Source organism: Eufriesea mexicana, unplaced genomic scaffold, assembly GCF_001483705.2.
Source record: "Eufriesea mexicana isolate 0111107269 unplaced genomic scaffold, ASM148370v2 scaffold7347, whole genome shotgun sequence".
NCBI lineage: Eukaryota > Metazoa > Arthropoda > Insecta > Hymenoptera > Apidae > Eufriesea > Eufriesea mexicana.
Window position 1 is genome coordinate 192,454 of NW_016915155.1, and position 21,336 is coordinate 213,789.

The 21,336-nt window shown below is 49.8% G+C and overlaps 1 protein-coding gene across 1 annotated transcript in view; it reads right to left on the bottom strand.

Annotated features, from left to right (window-relative positions):
* The window catches only part of LOC108552585 (discoidin domain-containing receptor 2), a 74,287-nt gene that overhangs the window by 4,352 nt on the left and 48,599 nt on the right, over positions 1-21,336 (bottom strand). The window contains 8 exon segments of the mRNA XM_083287403.1: positions 3,497-3,589; positions 4,116-4,316; positions 8,461-8,570; positions 11,186-11,253; positions 11,256-11,298; positions 14,759-14,940; positions 15,221-15,411; positions 17,661-18,000. Coding sequence (XP_083143529.1) covers positions 3,497-3,589; positions 4,116-4,316; positions 8,461-8,570; positions 11,186-11,253; positions 11,256-11,298; positions 14,759-14,940; positions 15,221-15,411; positions 17,661-18,000 — 1,228 coding nt within the window.

The following is a 21,336-nucleotide window of genomic DNA, read 5'->3' on the forward strand; positions in this document are numbered from 1 at the left end:
CGCTACCACTCAGATTTTCATCGCGCTCGCTTAAACCTAGATCGATTCGTAACGAGATTTATCGCGAACCCCCGAAAGTACAGCCAGCGCGCGAACTCGTGCAACTCGCACGGGGTACTCCTGTATCGAACTATTCCGGTATTCCGGGGGAATTAAAGAATTTCAAAGTCGGGAACGGGGATGTACGCGTGGAAACGTAATGGCGAATAAAGCGGCGGTGAAAGAGAATTTTTAGCGACGAAGATTATGAGCTTTCGGGCTAGTAGCCGGTATCCGTAAGAGGCCTGTAATAAGCTGCTCTCTTAATCCCCCTTTCAAAGCTACTTCAGACTTCAGAGAGAACGGTTTCTTTCTCGCGATTGCCAGCTTAACTGATCGTGGCACGCGATGCACGCGTGATGTTCGGATGGGCTGGAACGGAATCGGGTTTACAAAAGGGGACGAACACGATCGCGGACGTCCGCGTTCCCCTCCTTCGCGGAAGTGACGGAAGAATTTACGGGTCCGTGGCGGAAATTCCCGCAGAGTCATATGTTTCACTGGAAATCGTCAGTTCGTCACGTCGGCACCTATCGTCCGGAAACGGGGTTCGCGGACGTTTACCTGCGGCATTACATTTTGATTAAATTCCGTGCCACCATGAAATTCTGATTCCTTTGCAAATGGATTCACCGCGTTTGCGGCTGCTCTCCAGTTACACCGCGCGCGACAACAGGTCGTTCACGTTCGTCGATCGCGCTCGGTAAAAGCCGGTTAAATATTTTCCTCGACACCAGCCTCCGGATTCGACTCGTTACGAATTCTCGAAAATCGAACGAGCCACGATCACCGGGACCGTGTGTCCACGATTTCAGCTGAAATTTCGCGAGTTCAAATTCGCGCAGATATTCGTTCTTGTTATCCTTCTCTCCCGCCTCCTCCGCTGTCAGATATCGTTTTCTTCTTAATCCTTCTCTCTTAGTTTATTTATTTTTTCGCTTCGTTCTATATTTTTATTTTTTTTTTTTTTTTCATTTAATTTCCTTTTCCTGCGCGAGATACAAATCAATCGATTTCGGTTAAATTTCGCAGGCGAATGTAGGGGATTGGAAAATATACGAGGCACGCGTGGCTGTTCATGAAACACCCCGGGTGGGATATGGTTTTTGTTAAACGAGTCGAAAAATTCTAGCACGGGCACGCGAAACGTACGGTTTCTTGTTAAACATTGCGCGAGCTGTTTCGCGTTTTACGTTAATGATCGCACACGGCTCGATTATTTTTCGATTATTCATCCATGTAGAAAGGTTCGTTGAAATGCACGCGCGCGGTGCCTCGCTCGGCTTTCGCGCGGTATATCCCATGCATACGTGAAGATTTAATAAAGCTGACGGGAAAATAACTTCGGTTTTTGCAATTTTACAACGGGGAACCTTCGCTTTGAACCGACAGAGGACTGTTTAAAGCTTTGATGCAACTCGGGCAACATTTTCTTCTCTCCCGATCTTTCCGCTCGGTTGTTCGAGAAATCAGAGCCAACGAACTTTCGTGTTTTCAACTTCCATTTCTGTAATTAACCGTTGTAAACGAAAAAAAGAAGAAAAAAGAAGGAAAAAAGAAAAAAAAAAATAGCGGGAGAAGAGAAATGCACACTTTCCCCGTGTCTAACGGAAGCGTCGAATTTACAAACGTTGACGTGGAAATGATTACGCGCGTTTAATTACGACACAGTCGATTTTGGATTAATCGGTGATCCGAATAATGAAAATACTAATTATTTATCTCCGTATCGATTTAAATGGTTCTACAGGCAGCATTTGGAGGCTCGTGCAGTCTCGTAATATTACTACGGAGAGCGTACAGGAAATGCATCCTGGTATTCTATTAAGATTTACGAGCGGTCGTTTGAGAGACACTGGTCAACCGGAAACTAGGTTCCACGTGTTGTAAGAGCACCGCGGTTAGCGTGAATATGTATGTAGAGCACATATGCACCAACACCAGGGCGCACGTGCATCTATACTTGCCATCGATTCGACGGGGATGGCCATTGCATTTCAATAACAGGAACATGGATGGGTTTCGTTGCATACCGGCTATACGCTTTTGTCTGCGAAAGTCAAGGGTTCCTGATCCTGGATATTATACGCCTTGTGTGGGATGTCAAAGATCATCCAGTTCTATCAGCGAATACCATCGTTCGATAGTCTTTCGGATTTCTTCCCTTATTTCTAGCTAATGCCCGAGCTAGTCGGGATCAACCGGGCGAAGCGAACAGGGCCGTAGACGAAAGGGATTTTCGAAAAAGTCTCGGTAGAAATCGATCGCTCGCGAGATTTGAAAAAGGGAAAACGGAATGGTACGAAACAATGAAAGCATCGCGGAGAGTAACGATATTCGCGAAATCGAATGACGCGTGAAACATATCGAAATAAAATTGATCGCGGCAATATCGGGGCCGTTTGGTAGAATTGGAAATGTCCCGTATTACGCTAGGAAAATTCCCTTTCGGGGCGTCACGCGTGTACACTCCATAAAAGTTTATCGAAGCTTCCTATCGAATCGGATGTAATTCTGGTCCTCCTGGAACGCTGCGAGGAGATTCGAGCCGCGATAATTTCGTACGGCTGCAAGTTGGACGAATTTTACGTACAGCCAGGTCGAAGTAATTTATAGTTGTAATAAACCGGGCAAACAATTTTGATGTTGACGCACAGCCGATAATGACTGCAACGTACACGTTTAATCGTTATTCCACGGGAAAATAAACTACCGTTCTTGCTATTTTCCGCTCGACGTATCGCTAAACGAATCGCTGATTTCCCATGTGGTTTTGCGGCTTCGTTTGTTTTGGGGGCTTATGGAAATGCACCCAGGGAAAGCTATAATTTAATTTCAACTTAAGCGACGAGCCCCGATATCGGAGTTTCGCTTTCCCTCGACGAACGCTAACATCGCTTTCCTAGAGGATGAAATCTTCTCCCCGCCGAACTTTTACTCTTCCCCCTTCACCAATCATTAAAAAACAAATGAAAGAGAAAAAATCACGGTCATTTCAGTCGCGAAATCGAGTTTAAGTACGTGAACAGTGGTTTATATCTCGCCGGTGAAAGACACAGAGATCTTCGTCGAGCGAATATCGCATCACCGGTAATCCCTTCAGGAACCCCGAAAATTGCTTTCCAGGAATATTCGGCCACACGCCGCTGCGGCTAGAAGCGGTTAAAGGGAAATGAAATCGCAGAAGAGTACGAAACGGCTTGATTAAAAGGACGTCATTTATACGTGTTTCCCGGTGTGTAGGTATTTCCACGGGCCGGAAGTCGAAACAACGTTTACGTATACCTCCCTTTCCGCTCATTCCGCCTACTCTATCCGGCACGACGTTACAGTAACAAAACATCTGCGATGCGGAGGGAACGATGATAGTTTGGATGCGCGCTGCTAAGACGCGTTTATCCTCGTGGGAAAGAGAGATTCGGCCGGATACGTTCGCTCGAACTTTCGTCGTACTCACCTAGTAGCCAGATCCCGGTGCACGAAGTTCAGATTCTCCAGGTACCGCATGCCCGACGCGACTTGAGCCGCCATGTAGATGAGACAGTTGAAACTGAAACGAGGAGAACGGCGTGAGTTGCAAGAGGACAAAGTTAAGGCGCGAGACTGCGAGCTTTTCGGGGATGGGTTGGCGAACAGGGGGTCGTATTCGTTGACGAGGAAAGGAGGCAGGGGCTGGTCGGACAGAGACGGGAAGGGTCGTGGAAACGACGGAACGCGAAACGGGGGCTGCTGGCTGTACCGAAGACTACGTCGCTCACGATTAATAAACGCTTCAAACTCCGGCCACGGGAGAAACTTATTGGGTGTTAACTTCGCGACGCCTTGCCACAGCGGATGAAACTAAATCTGGAGTCTCGCTTGACGAACGCCGATGTTTCACCCGGGAATTATTGAAATTCCCGTTTGTTCGATTAATTTTCTCTCGCGCCGTTTCACTAAAGCGACTCGTTGCGATTTAACGTCGGTAACGTATCGAATTATAGGACCTCGTCCTATTCGCGAGGACTCGCGTGGAAATTCGCGTCGAGGATCAATCGTGGATCCTTCGGGATGAGGGGGTTGAAGGGAATAGTTACCTGAGGGTTTTGACACCGATGGGCATGGAATGAGCATCCTCGGCAGTGATATGCGTCTTCAGGAATTGGCAGAGGTCTCCGTGCTCTAGGTACTCCATCACCACGCAATATGGCTCCTCGCGGCAGCAAGCTCCCAGGACTCTGGCTATATTGCGATCCTCCAGGGCTGCCAGGATCCTGACGTCCCGTTGAAAATCCAACCTGAACAGATCCGTAGGATTTAGTAACTCGTAGCTCCGTTACCATCGAATATTTCGCTTCGGGGTGGTTCGATCGTTGGGCGAATAAAAGAGCCAGGTTCGACTTTCCGTCTTACAACCCGGAACTGTTCTTCTCCCACGGTAATCCGGTTACGGCAGCTTCGCCAAATCTCGTAGAAATTTACCAAGTTTGTCGTTGCATATACACACAAACGGGAACTTGGCGCGATAAAAGGAGAGATGGGGAGCTGGAGGAAGGGAAAAGGGGGGAGGATAAAGGTAGAAAAGCGTATAGAGCGTGCAATTTTACATCGACGCGAGGAAACCTGGGGTACTGTTAAGGCAAATGGCGCCATTGCCCGGCTCGGTAGTGTCCATTGCATTGGGATAACCGTAAGATCTTCGAACAAAGTTTCGGCGTTTCGTTTGCATGCAGGCAGGTAGGAGGTAAAACGGGTCGGACCACGAGACGTGGCCAGCCATGTGGAAGGAAACCCCGCTTTCCAGCAGCGTACACGCGCGGTAACAAGGCGCGTTTCCACGCAGCATCGTTACTTCGGCCTTACTTACGATCGACTTGGTAATGGCACTCTCGCGTGATAGCTTAATGCGGCCGTTAACAAAACTACGTGGCTCGTATCGATTCCCCATAAACTGCGAATTCTGGCGCGTCCCGGCACCTCGGAGCCGCGTGGGCGACAGCCGCGTCGTTGATCGGGCTAAATTGTACGCGAAATAATATGTTACTCGCCTCGATGTCTCGAGGTGGATCGCGTTAATTGCACCTTGTCCATCGCCTCTCGATCCTCCTTATCTAATGTCCGCGTGATCGTGACTCGGGGAAACGCTCTTTATCTCGACTCCCTCGGCGATAAGCTCGAGAGCCGCGATTCATTTTTTCCGATGAATATTCATGCGGAGACCAGCGGACGGAGGAATAAAAACTTTTCCACGAATACGCGATATCGACTTTAACGCGTTAATCGGTTCTAGCGTAAAACGAACCTAAGTCGCGCCGGGGTGCATCGTTTCAAAAATGAGAACAAAAATCGCCCGGAAAAAAACGAAAGAAAGGAAGGAAAAATATCGAATTATGCGGGACGGAAAGTTCGAACGACCCGGTGTTTGTTCGTCAAAATTGAAAGCATCGTGTCACGCTGTGGCTATTGTTGGTGTGACCGTAGTCATAGGTATCTATCGAAAAATGGCTGCGATTGTTAACGGGAGGGGAAACTCTGTTCGATAATGAACGAAATACGAAACGATGAAACGTTAAAGGGTACGCGTTGAGAACGGGAAACGAGATCTCGATTAAATCATATCGCGTATCAGGCATCGAAGAATTCAACGCGCGATGGTGCTTTTAACGAGAACACAGCCGGGTGAACGTTAGCCAGGTCGTTATTTAGCGTTATTTCGGACAAAGCACTCGTAGCCATGAGAGTCAATACCTGTGACCCGTGATATCGGCTATAACGCATAAAACATTCCTTATCTGCCGCGAGCAGAATCTTCCGTGAATGCAGAGACTGTATGACTGTAGTCCGAGTGCGGAGACCGGTCACAGGAGCCGCTGCTTTCGCGTGTCCAGGCAAAAAGCCGATCGGCGAACGATCGTTAACCAGCGAACTGATTCGCAAATTGGCAACGCGGAGGTGGGACGAGGGGTGAGGTCTCTTTGTGCCTGGTGGAGAGATCGCGTGGACACGGAGGAAGCGCGACGTGGAAGAGGAAATGGAGCAGGTTCCAGTCACGATAGGGGCGCGATAAGTCATCCTCGCGGCGGGAGACTTGTTGCGTGAGCAGACGCTCGAGGATCCGTGGAAACCACGGATCGGATCGGATCGTTTCGGTTTTTATTTACGACGGTGCGTGTGCCGCGGCTCCTCGAAACATCGGTATTTACACAAATCACGATAAAGCCGAACGACAGGAGTACATTAATAGAAACGATCGTTTTACGTGATAAATCGTGAACGCGTTGTGTACCACGATGTTACGAGCGGAGTTTCGAAATCCATCGGATAGGTTCCCCGGTCGAATTCGACGCGCTTGCGTCGCGTCGATCGTCGATGATGGACGCCGATGGCTTCGATTAGGTATCTAATTTTTTACCGGTTCGCGTCGCGACGGATAAAGTTTCTCGCATCGGCTGAAATATTAGAGGTAGGAAATGGTATTCTCGTAGGAAACTATTCCACGTTGAGAATGACGAGGAAGAAGAAAGAAGAGCTTTGCATGTAAAATACCTTTCTCGGAAGAACGCATTACTCTGTGTTTAAGCGTGTGCTTTACGACGACGGAGCTAGTCTCGAGCTAATCGAGCACTCGTACCAGGATCTACTTGGCTCAGAGCTCGAAGAAGAAATCCGTCTTCTCTGTATCGAGCCGGGTATACCAGCCAGACTATCCCCCTGTCTACATCTTCCTTGTCATCGCGATTTAGTCGAAATTAGTTAGGAACTGGCAGGCTCTTAAAAGTCTGCGTGCCGAATCGTTTCTCCGCTCTGCTCATCGGCAAGCATCAGATAACTCATTCGCGCCGACGAAACTTCTCTTTCGCCACCCCTTGCTCCCAGCGACACGGAGTTTCTCGGTCACAAAAGCCGGGGACTCGCCACGATATCCGATGGACGTTGTCGATTTTCGTTTCGGAAGAAAGCTTTGTCATCTGTCCCCGGCGGATTCGTTCGGTTCGTCCTCCTTGTCTCCTGGCCAACCACCCCCTGATCCCTCTTTCGCGTCGCCACGAAGCGCGGCGAACTCCCGATACCCTATCTCTCCGGTCATTGTATGCAAATCTATTCCATTCGTGGAATCGAACTGGCCTTTTTCTGATGCCTAGCTTGATAGCCGCGAGAACGATCGTCTTCGCCGGTATATCTGGACGTTTCACCGCCGTGGGGTATCCTCTACAAAACGACACGGCCACGACGCGACCGCGCCAAGAACGAGGGGGTAGAGAACCGGTGGCCCCGGTTTCGGAGGGAAAGAAACCGGGACACATTCGGCAAGAACTGTCGCGGCTATGAATTTTATGCACGGGACAGCCATTCCAACACGACGATCGCTCGATGCATTCGAAATCGGTTTGTATCACGACCTACGTTACCCCTGTGCACGGTCAGCTAGCGAAATAGACCCGATTCCGTCGCGTTATGCTCGCCGGCCATTGTGTACCTCGGAGCTACCCTCGATATCGGGTCAGTCGTTCCTTCCAGCGCTGTCATTTATGCTTTTCTTCCTTCCCTCTGCTTTTAATCGCGAGCTTTTTAAATCGCTGCCAATGGAATCTTCAGGGTTGGCTTTATTCGGTATCTACGCGAGAAGTATCGGAAATGTGCGTGCTTTTTCCTACATATTCGCGCGACGATGGTCAATTGTTATATACAAGATGGACTCAGGCTTCAGAGAAACTTCTGGAACATACCGCGGACCTGTTTCCTTTTATAAATTACCTGCGCATAAAGGCAGATGTCTCGGAAGTCGTTTCCGTCCAAAGTTTGTCGCGAGATTTAACCGCGAGTTAAGGTGACTGTACAAAAGTGATTTAGCAAGAAGGCAATTTTAACATTTCGGAACTTCCATGTAATCCAATAAAACCGTGATCTGTTCCCATTGGATTTAATCGAAATACCTTTTCGAAACGCCAAATATAAGTACTCCGCTTCGATTTATAAATAAATACTCCCATTTATGAATCACGATGGATGCTATACGAAATTTATACAAATTCCCTTTTATGCTGGCCAAATGGGAGCCATGGCAACTAATGGATCAAAATCGTGACGCGTAGTTTTATACGCGTTTTACGAGCAGAGCTTCGTTCGACTAAATCGAATACAAAGGAACGAGCGAAATCGAGCCCGAGCTTTCGTCGCCATCGTCCCCGACGTGGTCTCCGACGATCGGTGGTTGGCTCCAACGATGGGCCACGGTTCATCGAACGAAGAAAACGGATCTTGCGTAAAATCACGTTCCGCGTAACCGAGCGTTTTCACCGCAGCTGTAAAATGTTTATCGTCGCGACACCGTCGTGGAAATGGCGACGAGAACGACGGAGAGAAGACGACGGCTAGATAGGGCTCGTTGTGGCATCGATACTGAATGCAAATCGGGCGCGATCGTCGCGCCGCTATACTCACTTCTCCTTCTCGCTGGCTTCCGGTAGTAAAAATTTGACGGCGACGAGACGCTTGCCGACGGTGGTCGTGGTTCCGTACTCCGGGATCCCTTCTGCTTCCGCCACGTACACCTTTATGGGCATAATTTGTTTAGGTTCAGACATGGATTCGGTGCGATACGGTCGGCGGGCTATGAAGAAAAATTCGCCGGCCACGTTTCGGATCGGATGCCGCGTTTATTACGGAATAAAAGTCCCTGTAGCCGCGGGACGCTCGTTAGAGCTATAAATTCGTCTAACGAGAATGGATGATCCCTGAATTTGATTATTCGTCGCGCGGCGAATTTATCGCGCGACTTTCACCGAGGGACAGGTACGCTCGCTCGAACGAAGATGGCCGCCGACGCACGGCAGGGAGCCTAGCGCCGGAAGTTGGATAACCCACGGTGCACGCAGTGCGTGTATCGCTACGTACGCACTGTTGGTTAGTTTGCCGAACAGTTTCGTTTAATTAAAAGCGTTTAAATAAAATTCGAGAACCAAATGCATCTCATTTCGCTTGCATCTCGCTCCAACGAACTGATTAAAATGGCGAGGGTGGTAATTATTTCGCCTAACCCCTTGCAACTTAATTAGGAAAAATTACTCCATACGCTGGATGAAATTGCGTATAAATTTTAGAAGTGCTTCGAATCTTGTGGTGGAGGAATTCGTGACGAGTTAGACTCGTCGTCAAAGTGCAAAGGGTATATACGTATCTAGCAGAATGTATGAGAGAGTAGATCGTTTACACATGATCGTGATTGGTCCAGGAACGCGAGTTCTGAATTCTAGGTAACGATACTCGTTGGGCGATGAGAAGATGGCGGAAGGAATGCGGGTCCGATTGATCACAGCGTAATAGATCTGTATTCCCTAATTCGATTACACGGACAAGACAGGCGAATCTTTATCATCGGTCGAATGCCGTGGAATATGAATTTGGAATTAGATATGGAGTGCTCGGTGGCGATCGACGGGGCGGATTTCGAAAGCCGCGCGGGTGATCGCGTGCATGCGGATGTGGCCGTAGGCTGACTCGGCCGAAACTCGGACGTCGGCGTCTCTTGGCCGGTCATTAACGGTGTGCCGGCGGCCGGATAGGAAACAAAAGGGAATTATTAGCCGCTCTAACGCATTCTAAACTGATTATCCTCGACGAGCCAGACGAGGCGCTATTGTGACGGGAAGAATAACAGGGTGGACACTTCGTTAATCGACGTATTGTTGCGCGCAGCCGGTGGCGAATTGTCCGCGTACGGTCAACAAACGGATTGATTTCTCTCTCACCGGATGCCATGGTCTCTCTGTTGCACCGGTTCTCTGACAGTCGTGGACGCAAGGAAGCGGCAGACGCGTGTGTCACGTTGCCGAATCGATGCGGAATCGGCGCCGCGATGCCGACGCCGATGTCACTTATCGTTGTCGATTGGTCGCGCGGATCCACCATCGTGCCGGTTCGTTCGCAATATCGGCCGTTTGTAATTTAACCCTGTCGCGGCTCGATGCTATTTCAGTAGGTGTTTCCGTTGCTCCGCATTAACAGGGTAAAGCGACACTTTGCAAACAGCCAGTGTATTATGATAATGTTGCGGGGATCGCGTGAAGAGGGACGGTTTGACGTTACAATGCTGCGCCGATGATATGGAAGTAGTATAACGTTGCGAAACGCGAGATCGCTAATTCCACTATTCAGCGGCGACCACACGCGATAAACGCGACGAGTTGCGATTTTGAACCGTTTTATATCGTATCGGAAATCGGTCAGGTTCTAGCGATCGACTGCTTTTGGCCCCCGTCGATACACTCCTGCTTCTCGTAACGCATCCTCGTTATTTTTTCTGCTGCAACTCAGTAATACCGAGAAATTTTCGTTTAGTCCGCGGAAGTCGTCGTTCAATTTCGCGGGATATATTTTTATCCCGTTTACACCGAGGTTTTAACCTCTTAGGCATTAGGCGCCACTATAGTGGCTTTCGCGGATGTCATATTTCTGTACGACGCGCCACTATAGTTAATCATCATACAATAATAATACAATAATTTAATCATCAAACACTTCATTCCAATGTACTCGTGTAAAGTACAGCATTATTCGTCACACATTGCAGTATCATTTACACGTAACTCGCGGTGAACTCTGCCGTACAGAGAAACAGTCCCGCGCAAAGTTCAGCCGTGCCTAAGAGGTTAAGAAAGAAACGAGAAACTATAGGTGGAATTCAACTCGAGGTTTCCGATTTTACGGTCAAGCAAGAATCAAAGAGTCGATTGGAAATTGCCGCGAAACGTGCGACAGTGAAATATTTTAGCAGCTAAATACAACGCGTTTGCTTCGACGAATAAATTTTCGACGGAATGTCCGACGATCCCTATTTATGAACGGGTAATAAAAGAAAAAATATTTCGTTTTATTTCGAAACCTGGGAACGGTATTTGGCACATATTTTCGGATCAACTTGTCGTCGTTCGTTGGTGAAATCATACGTCTAGCTAGGAGGAAGCGTACCGCGGGAGATCGGAATAGACACGAGACGTCTAAGCAGCTGCTCGAGCGTTCGAAGAGGATAATAAAGCAAAAGCAACGCTAGCTAGCGGTATAATTCGTTATCGAAGTGGACGTGACGAATCGTCGATCGCGGCATCCTACTCGTGGCGTGTCTAATTTAAAATAGATATGTGCATGGACGTAATAACAATGTCGTTACCGTTCCGAAGGCCCCTTCGGCAAGTTTCGAGAGCATGCGGAGGCGATGCCGTGGGAAGAGCGAAAAACCAGACGTCTCTTCAGGGCCGAAAGTACCTCCTGTTGAGTCGGCGACTGAAACAAGGAAAGAACAATGCATCGTTCGTGGTATCGGCCGATAATCAACGATCTATGATCACGCTAACCGCGGCAACACGAGCGTGCCCCGGTATCAAGGGGTTTCATGCAGGCCGGTCAGTGGATGAATTATTCCTTGATCCCCGTGCCGGTAAATTACCCGTGATGCATTGCACGAACCCGACAGACTTATACAATAATTTAAGTGGCAAGATTACCGCAATAAATCGGCCCGTGTCTCTGTTCGCGAAATTTCCTCATCATCGCGCCCAGCTCGGCGTCCACGAAAATCTACTTTCCTATAATCCCCGTCGCTTCATCCGCGTAATCGTACTCGTTCGTCACCGACCTGCACATCGATACTCGATACCCCGGATTCGCGCGCGTTGGACGTTCCGTTGTTACCGATGCGGAATGAAACTGGGGGTGCGGAAGGAAAAAAAAGGGGGGCGGTCGGGAGAGACAGGGGTGATCGCGACGAAAGGACCAGTCGAACGTGACGGGTATAACTTTCGACGCGTCCCATTGTAAAACTGCACCGAGCCCGGCGATAACCCCTCGCGCGATGTTTTCGCAGGACGGCCGTTTTGGTCTAATGACGGATCGCACGGGGACAATGATTGGCGTCGCTACGATGCGTCAAGGCCAGGCTCGACGAGCCACCCCGAAATGTTTTGACTGTTTCGAGTGGCGCTGTCGTCTGTCAATCACGCGCAGACGTCTCGACGTAGACGACCACTTTCGGAGCATTGTGCTCGAATCAATCTGCCCGCGCGCCGCCGGAAATCGCGCCGCCGGAAATCGCGCCATCGATCTGAAATCGTTTCACCTCGCGGTAAGTACGCGTGTTCGTTCACCGTGCGCGTGCATCGCGCGCCGATCCTTTCCGCGTCAAGATTCCCACGCTCGCCGCCATTTCCCACGAATTTCCACCACTCGCTCCACGCTCGATCAGTCGCGTATGTTAATCCCCGATGAATTCCACGGATTCCTATGTTTTTTCCTCCTTTTTTTCTTTTTTTTTTTTTTTTTTTTTCATTTCCTACATGGCGGCGAAGAAGACGAGCGCGTGGGCCAGGAGCGACGGGTGGTGCCGGATGAAACGGGGCGCACGAACAGGCGGGATCGGTATTCTCGAAAAATACGTGGTCCGACTGGCACGGCGTGTCCTGGTGTACGCGTTGCGCGGCAAATAAATCACCGGCATGCTACAAATTTGCCGCGGCGTATTTTTATTCCGGCAGATCGCGGCGGTACGATTTAGGCGCAGGTTGCCGAATCAACCACCCCCTATGTGTAATATTTCTGCGATGTCGGCACGCGAGTCGACGGAAATCGGGGGATGGGGCGTGCACGCGAGCACGAGAGAAACGAAGAGAGAAAGAGAGATAGGGCGACGGGGGGTGGCGGAGGGAGATAGGATTGCAAACGTGATTACTCGACGCGCTTTCTCTCCGCAATTAACAGAGCGAACTGGCCCGGAAGCCACCGGACCGCGTAATGATGATACATTCCACGAGGGTTGCTCCGAGGGTATTCGCGAAAGGGTTCGACGCAGCCCGTTGACGGCAGTTCGTTTATACGTCGACGAACCGATCAATCGAATGATTCTGCAGATTGCGCGGAAACCTTGCTGAATACGCGCGATACTTTATTTGTTTGGCAGCGAGCACAGCCCTCTCGCGTTACTCGTTACGCGTAAACACCGTCCCCGCCTATTGTCACGGCCGTCTTGATGATCGCGCCAAGGGGTTCGTATATCGTTCGCACGCGCGTCTAAGCTACCGTCGTTTTCTCCGTAATATCGTCCACGCTTCGACGAACGTTCGATCGTTCGGCAAGTTTTCATAACGCCGGACGATTACGGCGGACGATTTCCCACCGAGGTACATTTTCCCGGGACTTTTGGATTTTGCGCGAAATATCGCTCCGCTGCCCGGGGAGTTGAAACTAGTTTTAACAAAGGCTTTTTATATCAACGTTAAAGCGAAATAATTAATTCCGGTCAAATACCGTGTGACACGAGGATTTAATTTTCAAGTATTATCTAGAAATTTTTCAGTTATCTCTTTCACCCGGAATTTCATTTATTTCATATCCGGCACACGTATATCGATTACGTTAATTTAAGTAGCCGGGACCGGTATCGACGAATAAAGTTTGTTACGAGTAGCATTAACCGGGGGGTCTCTTCTGAATTCGACTATGGACCGTAACAGCTACATTATCGGTTACGCGAATTATTAGGGGCGATCGGTATTATTAGCCGATTCGGCAGAGAGGCTGCGATATCGACCCGACCGCTTTCGTATTGACCTTTAGTCGCGATTCGGTGATTTTTTATGCCAAAAGAGAACCCTGGGGAACGTCTCGCGCGTTTGACGTCGACGGTGCGTAGTTCCTCCGCTTTTTTTCCCTTTTCTCTCCCCATCCACCCCGCCACGTTCCGGCGTTCTGGTATTCCGGATACGAGCCACGTTATACTGTACCCACGGGAGGTATATCTACCCCAAATGGTCTGCACTCGTTCCGCCATATTGATTTAAATTATTAATTGCGAACTTTCCCTCGACGAATGGAGTGCACGTTTAATGGTTACTGTAGAAATACAAGTACATTCGACCAAAGGGTGGCCATTATTTATAGATCCCGTTATAACGCGGTTGAATTTTTCCGCACCGACCTTCGTTTACTTTGTTCTCGATCGAACGTTACGATTATTTCCTTCCCCCGTTGCCGGCCGCCGTTTCATCGTTCCCGATACGCGTTCCACCACCGTCTGCCACTGCCCTCGCCGCCCTATCTCGCTGCCATTTTGCATATCTTCGCGTCGCGAAATCGAATTAGAGTTTGCATATCAAAGAGCCCACCCATTCGGCCAGCAGTTTTAGCGTACGTTATGAAAATGTTTGCAAATACCGCCGTGTTCCAGATTATCTCCCGGCTAATAAATTACAGCTTCCAGACCGACGTTGTACTCGACTTTCGCGCTGGTAGCTCGTTCCCAACGTCCCTCGAATTTCGCATTTCGCCCCGTTAATTTCGAATAAAATCATCGAGATCGAAATCACCGCCAGCCACTTTCGTCCATCCGTTTTTCAGCGATCGCTGTACGGTGCTTCAGAAACGTTCGCGAATATTCTACCTACGTTCCATGAATTCCAACCTTTGGGGGGATACAAAGGAAACGAAGGGAGCAGAAAAGGTGGAAGCACGAGGCGAGAAATAGAACGTTACCGGCCACTTTAGCATCCGCAATCGGGAGCAAATCCCGACACATCTATATAGACAGGTGATCGAAAAAGTCTTATCCGACTGCCTATCTCAGTCAGCAGACTCGAAGCCCACTTCTACGCCCCAATTCGAGAAACCCGCGACGACAGCAGTGAGCGAGCGAGGTTAGGTTAGATTTTTCCGATGTCTCGATGTACGAGAAATGAAAACTGGAGACGCTCACCTTCTTGTTCTCCGTCTTACTGCTGCGCGACGAGGTCTTGGAGAAGATGCTGTCCTGGTCGCTGGTGCCGCTGGAAACGGCAGGCCCGCGTCCTGTGCCGTCCTGGTTGAGCAGGGGCACCGTGCCGAGTTCCGGTACCGCATAATCGTACGATGTGTCAACTGCACCATTCGCGTACACCGCTGCGGATGATATAGCAAAGGAGGAACGGGCGCGTAACAGCGGGCACGGGGGGCAGGGGTCGCGGGAAGAGGGTGCAGGGGGACAGTGTATTGATTGCGGTCAGGCGAATGCTTTGTTGTTTGGTACATACGTACGTGCACCGGTCGTGGATCGTAGCGAGCACGGGTCCACCGTGTGCCCGTGTATAAATATACGCCGGTGTGCACGCGTGTTGCACGCGTACGCGCGTGTGTATGCGGAAAACAACGCGAGGTGAGCGTGTACGGGAACACGGCATACCTGAGTGATTGATGTTGCTGCCCTTGTTGTTCAGCATCATGTCTTGCATCTCCATAACGACGGTGCTGTAGCTGTAGTACGGCGCGTACTTCAGGGCCTGGTAGGGTTCTTGATAGTCGTCGAGCTTCACGATGTCCAGAAAACGGTTGCCCAGGTCCCGTGGCAGCGTCGGCAGCGAACCACCGGCGTATCTTGCGAGAACAGAGAACAGACGCTCGTTTCACTCCGTCTACCCGCTGTGGGATTTCGCCGTGTATCAAAGCCGAGTGCGGCGTCGCGACGCGGGGGTTGCTCGGGGGTTGGCCGTGGGAATACGTGCCAGGAGTCGGGGGGTTCGTCGAGTTTTCGCGCGCGGAGATGTTCCGTGCTTCTTCTCTTCCGCTCGACGATGCTCGCGGACAAGCGCTTTCGCGATTCGGAGCAATCGATTACGGAGAAATTCGTTGGTTCCTTTTAAATAGCAGGGACACGCGATGCGGAGAGTAGTAGGTCAGATGGAAGATGCCGATGGAATACCGTGGTATCGACCGTGACCTTTGAATCGCCGAGGTATTTTGGAAGCGTACGGCAGCCATTAGTCGAGAAGGATGGTCCGTTAAAGAGAACGGCGCGATGGAAAGCCGGCCTTAAAGCGTCTTTTGTAGCGACGAAAGTGCATCGTTTTTCGAGTGGATACTTTTTACTCGGCGAGTTTCGCCGTTCAACTTAAGTGCACGTCAGATATTCGTCAAAGGGTGGTAAAACGTTCGTACGCGCACTCGAAGCACTCGGTGCACGTTCCCTTTTAGGACGTTCTCGGAACGGCAATATCAGGTTGCACAAAGCGGAGCCAAGGTTGAAGATCAATGTTGAAATGTGTAGGTCGTGCCCGAGTTACGACGTGGGTCGGGGATCTTGTCTGGAGACATTCGTGCCCATACAAACTCGATATATTGCCCGGGGATGTCCGTTATTGGACGTTATTGGACATCCACTAACGAGCACGACGGATGGAAAGTCTATTGGAAGGTGGCTTCCGTCGTCATTGAGTACTGTGAATGCTTGTAAAGTTAGAGAGGGATGTCGCGGAGCTCGCGTTATTAGAACATTTTCATAACCAAACGAGTCGCTTTTATAATCCGCCGGATGGGCAATTGAAAGTGTCTCTAAGTACTCTCCGGTTAATTAGGACGATTTTCAAAAACGTGGAGCACGTTTCCTTTAAACAGCTCAGTAATTTTCTCTTTAACACGTTCCCCGTAATGGCGATCATTGATCGCTCGCGAATCTTTACGCTTAAACCTTATCGGTTATTCGTGGCGAGTGACGATCGAATAAAGAACGTGGTATTCTTTGCGTCAGTCGATAATATAATTCAATTTACGGTCGTATCCACCGTTGGTAGAATTATTAACGACTCGAAAGCAAAAATTTACTGCCGAATGAATAATTTTACGCGTTTCAAATATTCTGGAAGGTTCTCAGATGACATTTAATCTTTCAGGTTAGCAATTATCGAAGTGAAATTCTTTTTCAAATTTTAGTACGAATCTAATGGAATATTCTTACACGGTTACTATTCGCTATTCAGCCAGCAATCGTAATACGTGGTTAATTAACGTCACTAGTCGATGATTTAGTGTCATTTGCGTAAACGCGAATCGTTCTCGCGTATTTTATTCGCGTTAATAATGATATCGATATTCTATTTGCTGGTTGTTTCGCAACGATTTCATGCCGACGGTTGGCAAACATCGTTTCGGCGGGACCTAAGCAAGGCACTAAAATCGGTAAACCGTGGTGTTTGCGCAAGGTAGACACGAAATCGACGCGAAACCGTAGGCCTATCTCGAAAGCTAATATTATTAGTAGTAATATTTACTATAACAGCGAAAGCCGCAAATCCTTTGTGTCCACAGGGTTTCCTTTCACCGTAACGGGGTGTCGCGACGCCAGTACTGTATCATACCTTTATCATTCGATTTCATTCATTTCGCTCGCTTTCCAAACACCGAATCTATCTTTGATCAAATTTCAAACAACCGGTTTCACGCTTCCATGATTAAAAAACCCATTTAATTTTAACCCTCCAAGGACCACGCATGATCCACGTGGTCCGGGGTATTCTGCGCGATACAGATTTCGCGCAGAATGAATTAAAATTGAATCAGGCTTTCATGTGTTTTCCACATATACATATCTCGTTTGCGAAGTTAATTAAGGATATTTTTCTCTACCATATCGCGATGGATTTTGAAATACTATGTAGACAAACTCACGGAAAAGTCTCCTCCATATGAACCCAGGAAAATCTCTACAAAACACCGAACGTGATATCAATTTTCTGAACACGAGACGTAACACTTTTCGCGAGTACCCTGGGGAACTGGGAGCGTGAGTGGGCAAAGTTTTTGAAGCGAAGGCAAAATTCTTGAAAATTTGGAATTTATAAGGGAAATACCTTTCGTCGTCCTCCAAGGTGTACGCCATCAACGCGGCACCCTTCTCGACAGTGGCGCAGGTAGAGCCGAGATGAGAGGGTGCCTTTCCAGTCATGGGACTCGCGAAACACTTGCGTTGCCTGTGCCTGGAAACGATGAGAAAGATGGCGACGGCGAGCAGGAGGATGACGGCGGTTAACACGCCGATCACGACCGCCATGTACGTCGGGTCGTCATGCTTCGCCGTGGAGACCGGAAGTTCACCCTCCGCGGCGCCGTTCTTCTCCACGAAGACGTCGCTCTGGACCGGTGACTCGGTTGTCGGTGCTTCCTCTGGCGTGAAGTTACCGTGAGCCACGACTGCGTGAAAACAATCAATAGGCAGAGAGTTATCCGTGGTTCGTCGAGTACGGGGATTAAACGAGTTTCCCTTCGGTTACGCGATCCCGTGGCGTAAATCGCGCAACGAGACAGGGATAGGGAAAAATATCGGGAAACGTGGAACGCGGAGCGTTATTTATCTCCCTTCTTCTATTTCCCGGTATTAAAATCCTGTTCGTTCCGGGGTGGATCCAAGGGACAAGGGGTTCGTCCTTTTCACGGGTCCGCACTGTGCGTAACGCGCGCGCGTGCTACTCGCGTTACAGACCCTCGTCGGCCGCGAACATTTGGGGCAGAAAAACATTAACGTGTACGAACCAGCGGGTAAACGCGGAATCATTAAACGGGAAGAAGATACTCGAGCGCATGTAGAGCGCATAATCAACCTACATGCGTTTCGATGGGAAAAGCGCGCAGCGTTCCGCGGAATTTTCCATTTGCTTGATTGAAACCGAGCGATCCGATTGTCTAATTACCGCCACCGTTCCCCGGTGTACGTTTCTAGCTCTCGTACACGCGCGAGGGTATGCAGGTATCGCAGTGGCGGGGGGAGTTTCAGTAATTTCTACCCCCGAGGAGAGACGGGAAGAAAATACTCGGGAATAAAAATATTCCGACAAGCTGTCCTACCGCGAAAGGTGCGACTGAGCCACGTTTCACGCTGTCACGAGCAATTAAACGCGTCGTACAGGTCTCTTGAACGAATTTCCTTCGCGCGAGGCGCGACACGCGTGTTCCTCGCCGGCTCGCTCGCGCCCTTTTATATCCCGCTCGCGCGTCGCTCGAATAATTCAGCCAGCGCGGGTAAAAGACGCTGGGCGCGTTGCTCGGAATTAGTTTCCTCTTGTCCAATTTGCCGAAAGCCGAGCGAGGAACGGGCCGAGGAGGGTAAAAATGATCGCTGCAACGATCCGCGCAACGTCGGGGCTGGAACGTCGCGTTTCGAAGTCCCTTTATTTTAAGAACATCCTATACACGCGGCGGGAAAGACCTCTGGCGAAGCTAACCGCGCGAGGTTGAAACGCGCAGCTGATAAAAACCTGAAATTCCTCCCTCTCGTCTCATTGCGCCGGGAATTTTTTCCCTCCGAATCTCTCCCCTTTAGCCGCGTAGTCGCTGGTGAATTCTATCTCCGCGGTTTATTTCGTTAAATAAAATCTTGCCAGACATCCGAGGGACGTGGCACATCGGAGCACCGAGCCGTCGGACGGAGCAGCAAAAACGTTGGAGGGTGGCTGGGCGAAAAAAGGAAGATCGACTCGCAGAAGTGGGTAGCGAGGTTCACCGGGTTTCACCGATGAAGCCTTCTCTATCTCGATTCACGGCGCTTTTCCGCGCCGCGCCAACGGCGAGCCCGTATTCCGTGGATTCCTGCCAGGATTATACCGGACGAAACAAAGCTGTCGTCGCGTTTGATATCGGCTTTTACATGGTCTGGCAAGCGTTCTGCCCTCTCCTGTCGCCTCCGACAAACCGTCTACCGTTCCCGTGCATCCCCTATGAAATCTGATATTAAACATTCTTTGCGCGGCCCAGGGGGTTAACCGTGAAAAGAGGTTTTGTCTCGCGAAGGCCACGCTGTCAGGTGGCACACAGCGGCGTGCACCAGCTCGCTGCTTCTCTCTCTTTCTCTTTCTCTCTCTCTCTCTCTCTGGGGTTCCGTTCAACCGCCACTGCTGCAGGCACGCTGGTAATCTAACGGAAATGAGTACGCACGAGATGCAAACCAGCAGGGATGCAGGTGCCATTGACGAGATCCAAAGATGTTCCAAGAACGAGCTTTTCGTTCGATACCGTTCGCTGTTTCGTCGAGGTATACACAGGGAACCGGTAAACGCGATTCCATCGTGGAACGAAGGCCGGTTGTTACGTCTATCGGACGAGAACGAGTTGACCGCTGTTGGTAATTGGATGAAAATGGATTTTCCAGACGATGGAGATGGATCTGACAGGATGGTAAAGATGATCGAAGAGGAATTTTCGTAAACCAACAATTGCGGCTCTTAGGAAAGCGATGCATTGTTCGGGTGATTGATCGGTACTCGAATAATTGTAGCCATAATCCCTCTGTGCAATTGATCGTGCAGCGGCTGAGAGCCGAGATGATTGAAAAACGAATTTCTGGTTTGCAGCGATTCCATCTCCACTTTGGAAGAAGCGATTGCTATAGAGCAGGAAACCCGATTCTGTCCCGGAGGTTGCTTCCACAGAGGGTAGGTATGCGCGCTCGCTCGCTCGCGCGCGCGCGTGCTTCACGCTGTCGATTGATACTCGCAGCGAGATTTAAATTAAAAAGCCTGGCGAACAACGGCATGCCAAACAACGTGTTAAACAGTGCTCCCATTTTTGCGCAACAATTAAATCCTTGTCACGGTTACGCGCGTGCAAAGGACTTCGAGTGTCATAATCGGAATTGAGTTTCCAATTAAATTCTTTATCCGGCGTGCTCGTTACACTCGTCGCGCGTGCTCGCGTACGCTCGGTCGCGTCTGCCTTGCGATTAATCCGTCGACTTTTTTCCTTATCCGAGCACGTTGCACGCGTTCCGCCGGCCTCCGAGGGCATTTGTCAAGCCCCCGCAATAGGGAAACGTCGAAGAAAAGAATACGCACCGGCTCGTACGTCGTGTTTCGCGTTTCCGTTTTCGAATTTCGCGGCCTCGTAAATCCCGTTTACGCTCGTTCGCTCGCGTCTCCGAGTCCGGGACGTAGACTTATATAAAATTAATTACCACGCGTCTGTCGCGTTCTTGTCGAAAAATTTATCGGAATTTCCCGTTCGCGATCTCGTCAACCATATTTCTCTCGCGCGTGACGGGTTTTCCAGCCGCGCAAAGGCTATTTTCGCCGATAAATTCTTCCTCGATTTCCTTTATTTTTATCGAACAACGATACCCCGTCGCGGAAAGAGAAAAAGAAGAAGGTTTTTCTTTGGCAGAATCTGACACGCGCGATGACCCGAGTCGTGAGGATCTTCTGCTCGTAAAACGACATAACGAACGACGCGTATATATCGGAACCGAACAGACGAACCCCGCACACCCTCCGCATCCTTCCATTTCTCGAGCACAAATAAACACCGCTGAAACAATGTTCAATCTACGCCCCCGAATTCGAGGTACAGGTTCAACGGACCAAAAACGAAGGAAATTGCGAGTGGAAATAGAATCGGAGGCCGCCATACATTACCGTAGCTCGACTAAATATTTTCCAAGTGGCTCCCTCGGCCTCCCTCGATACCGAATTCCCGTTTAATTATAGCGGCCCTCTCTAGTCCCGCGATTATTTCGCCATCAAAACAATAACAGAACCGCTC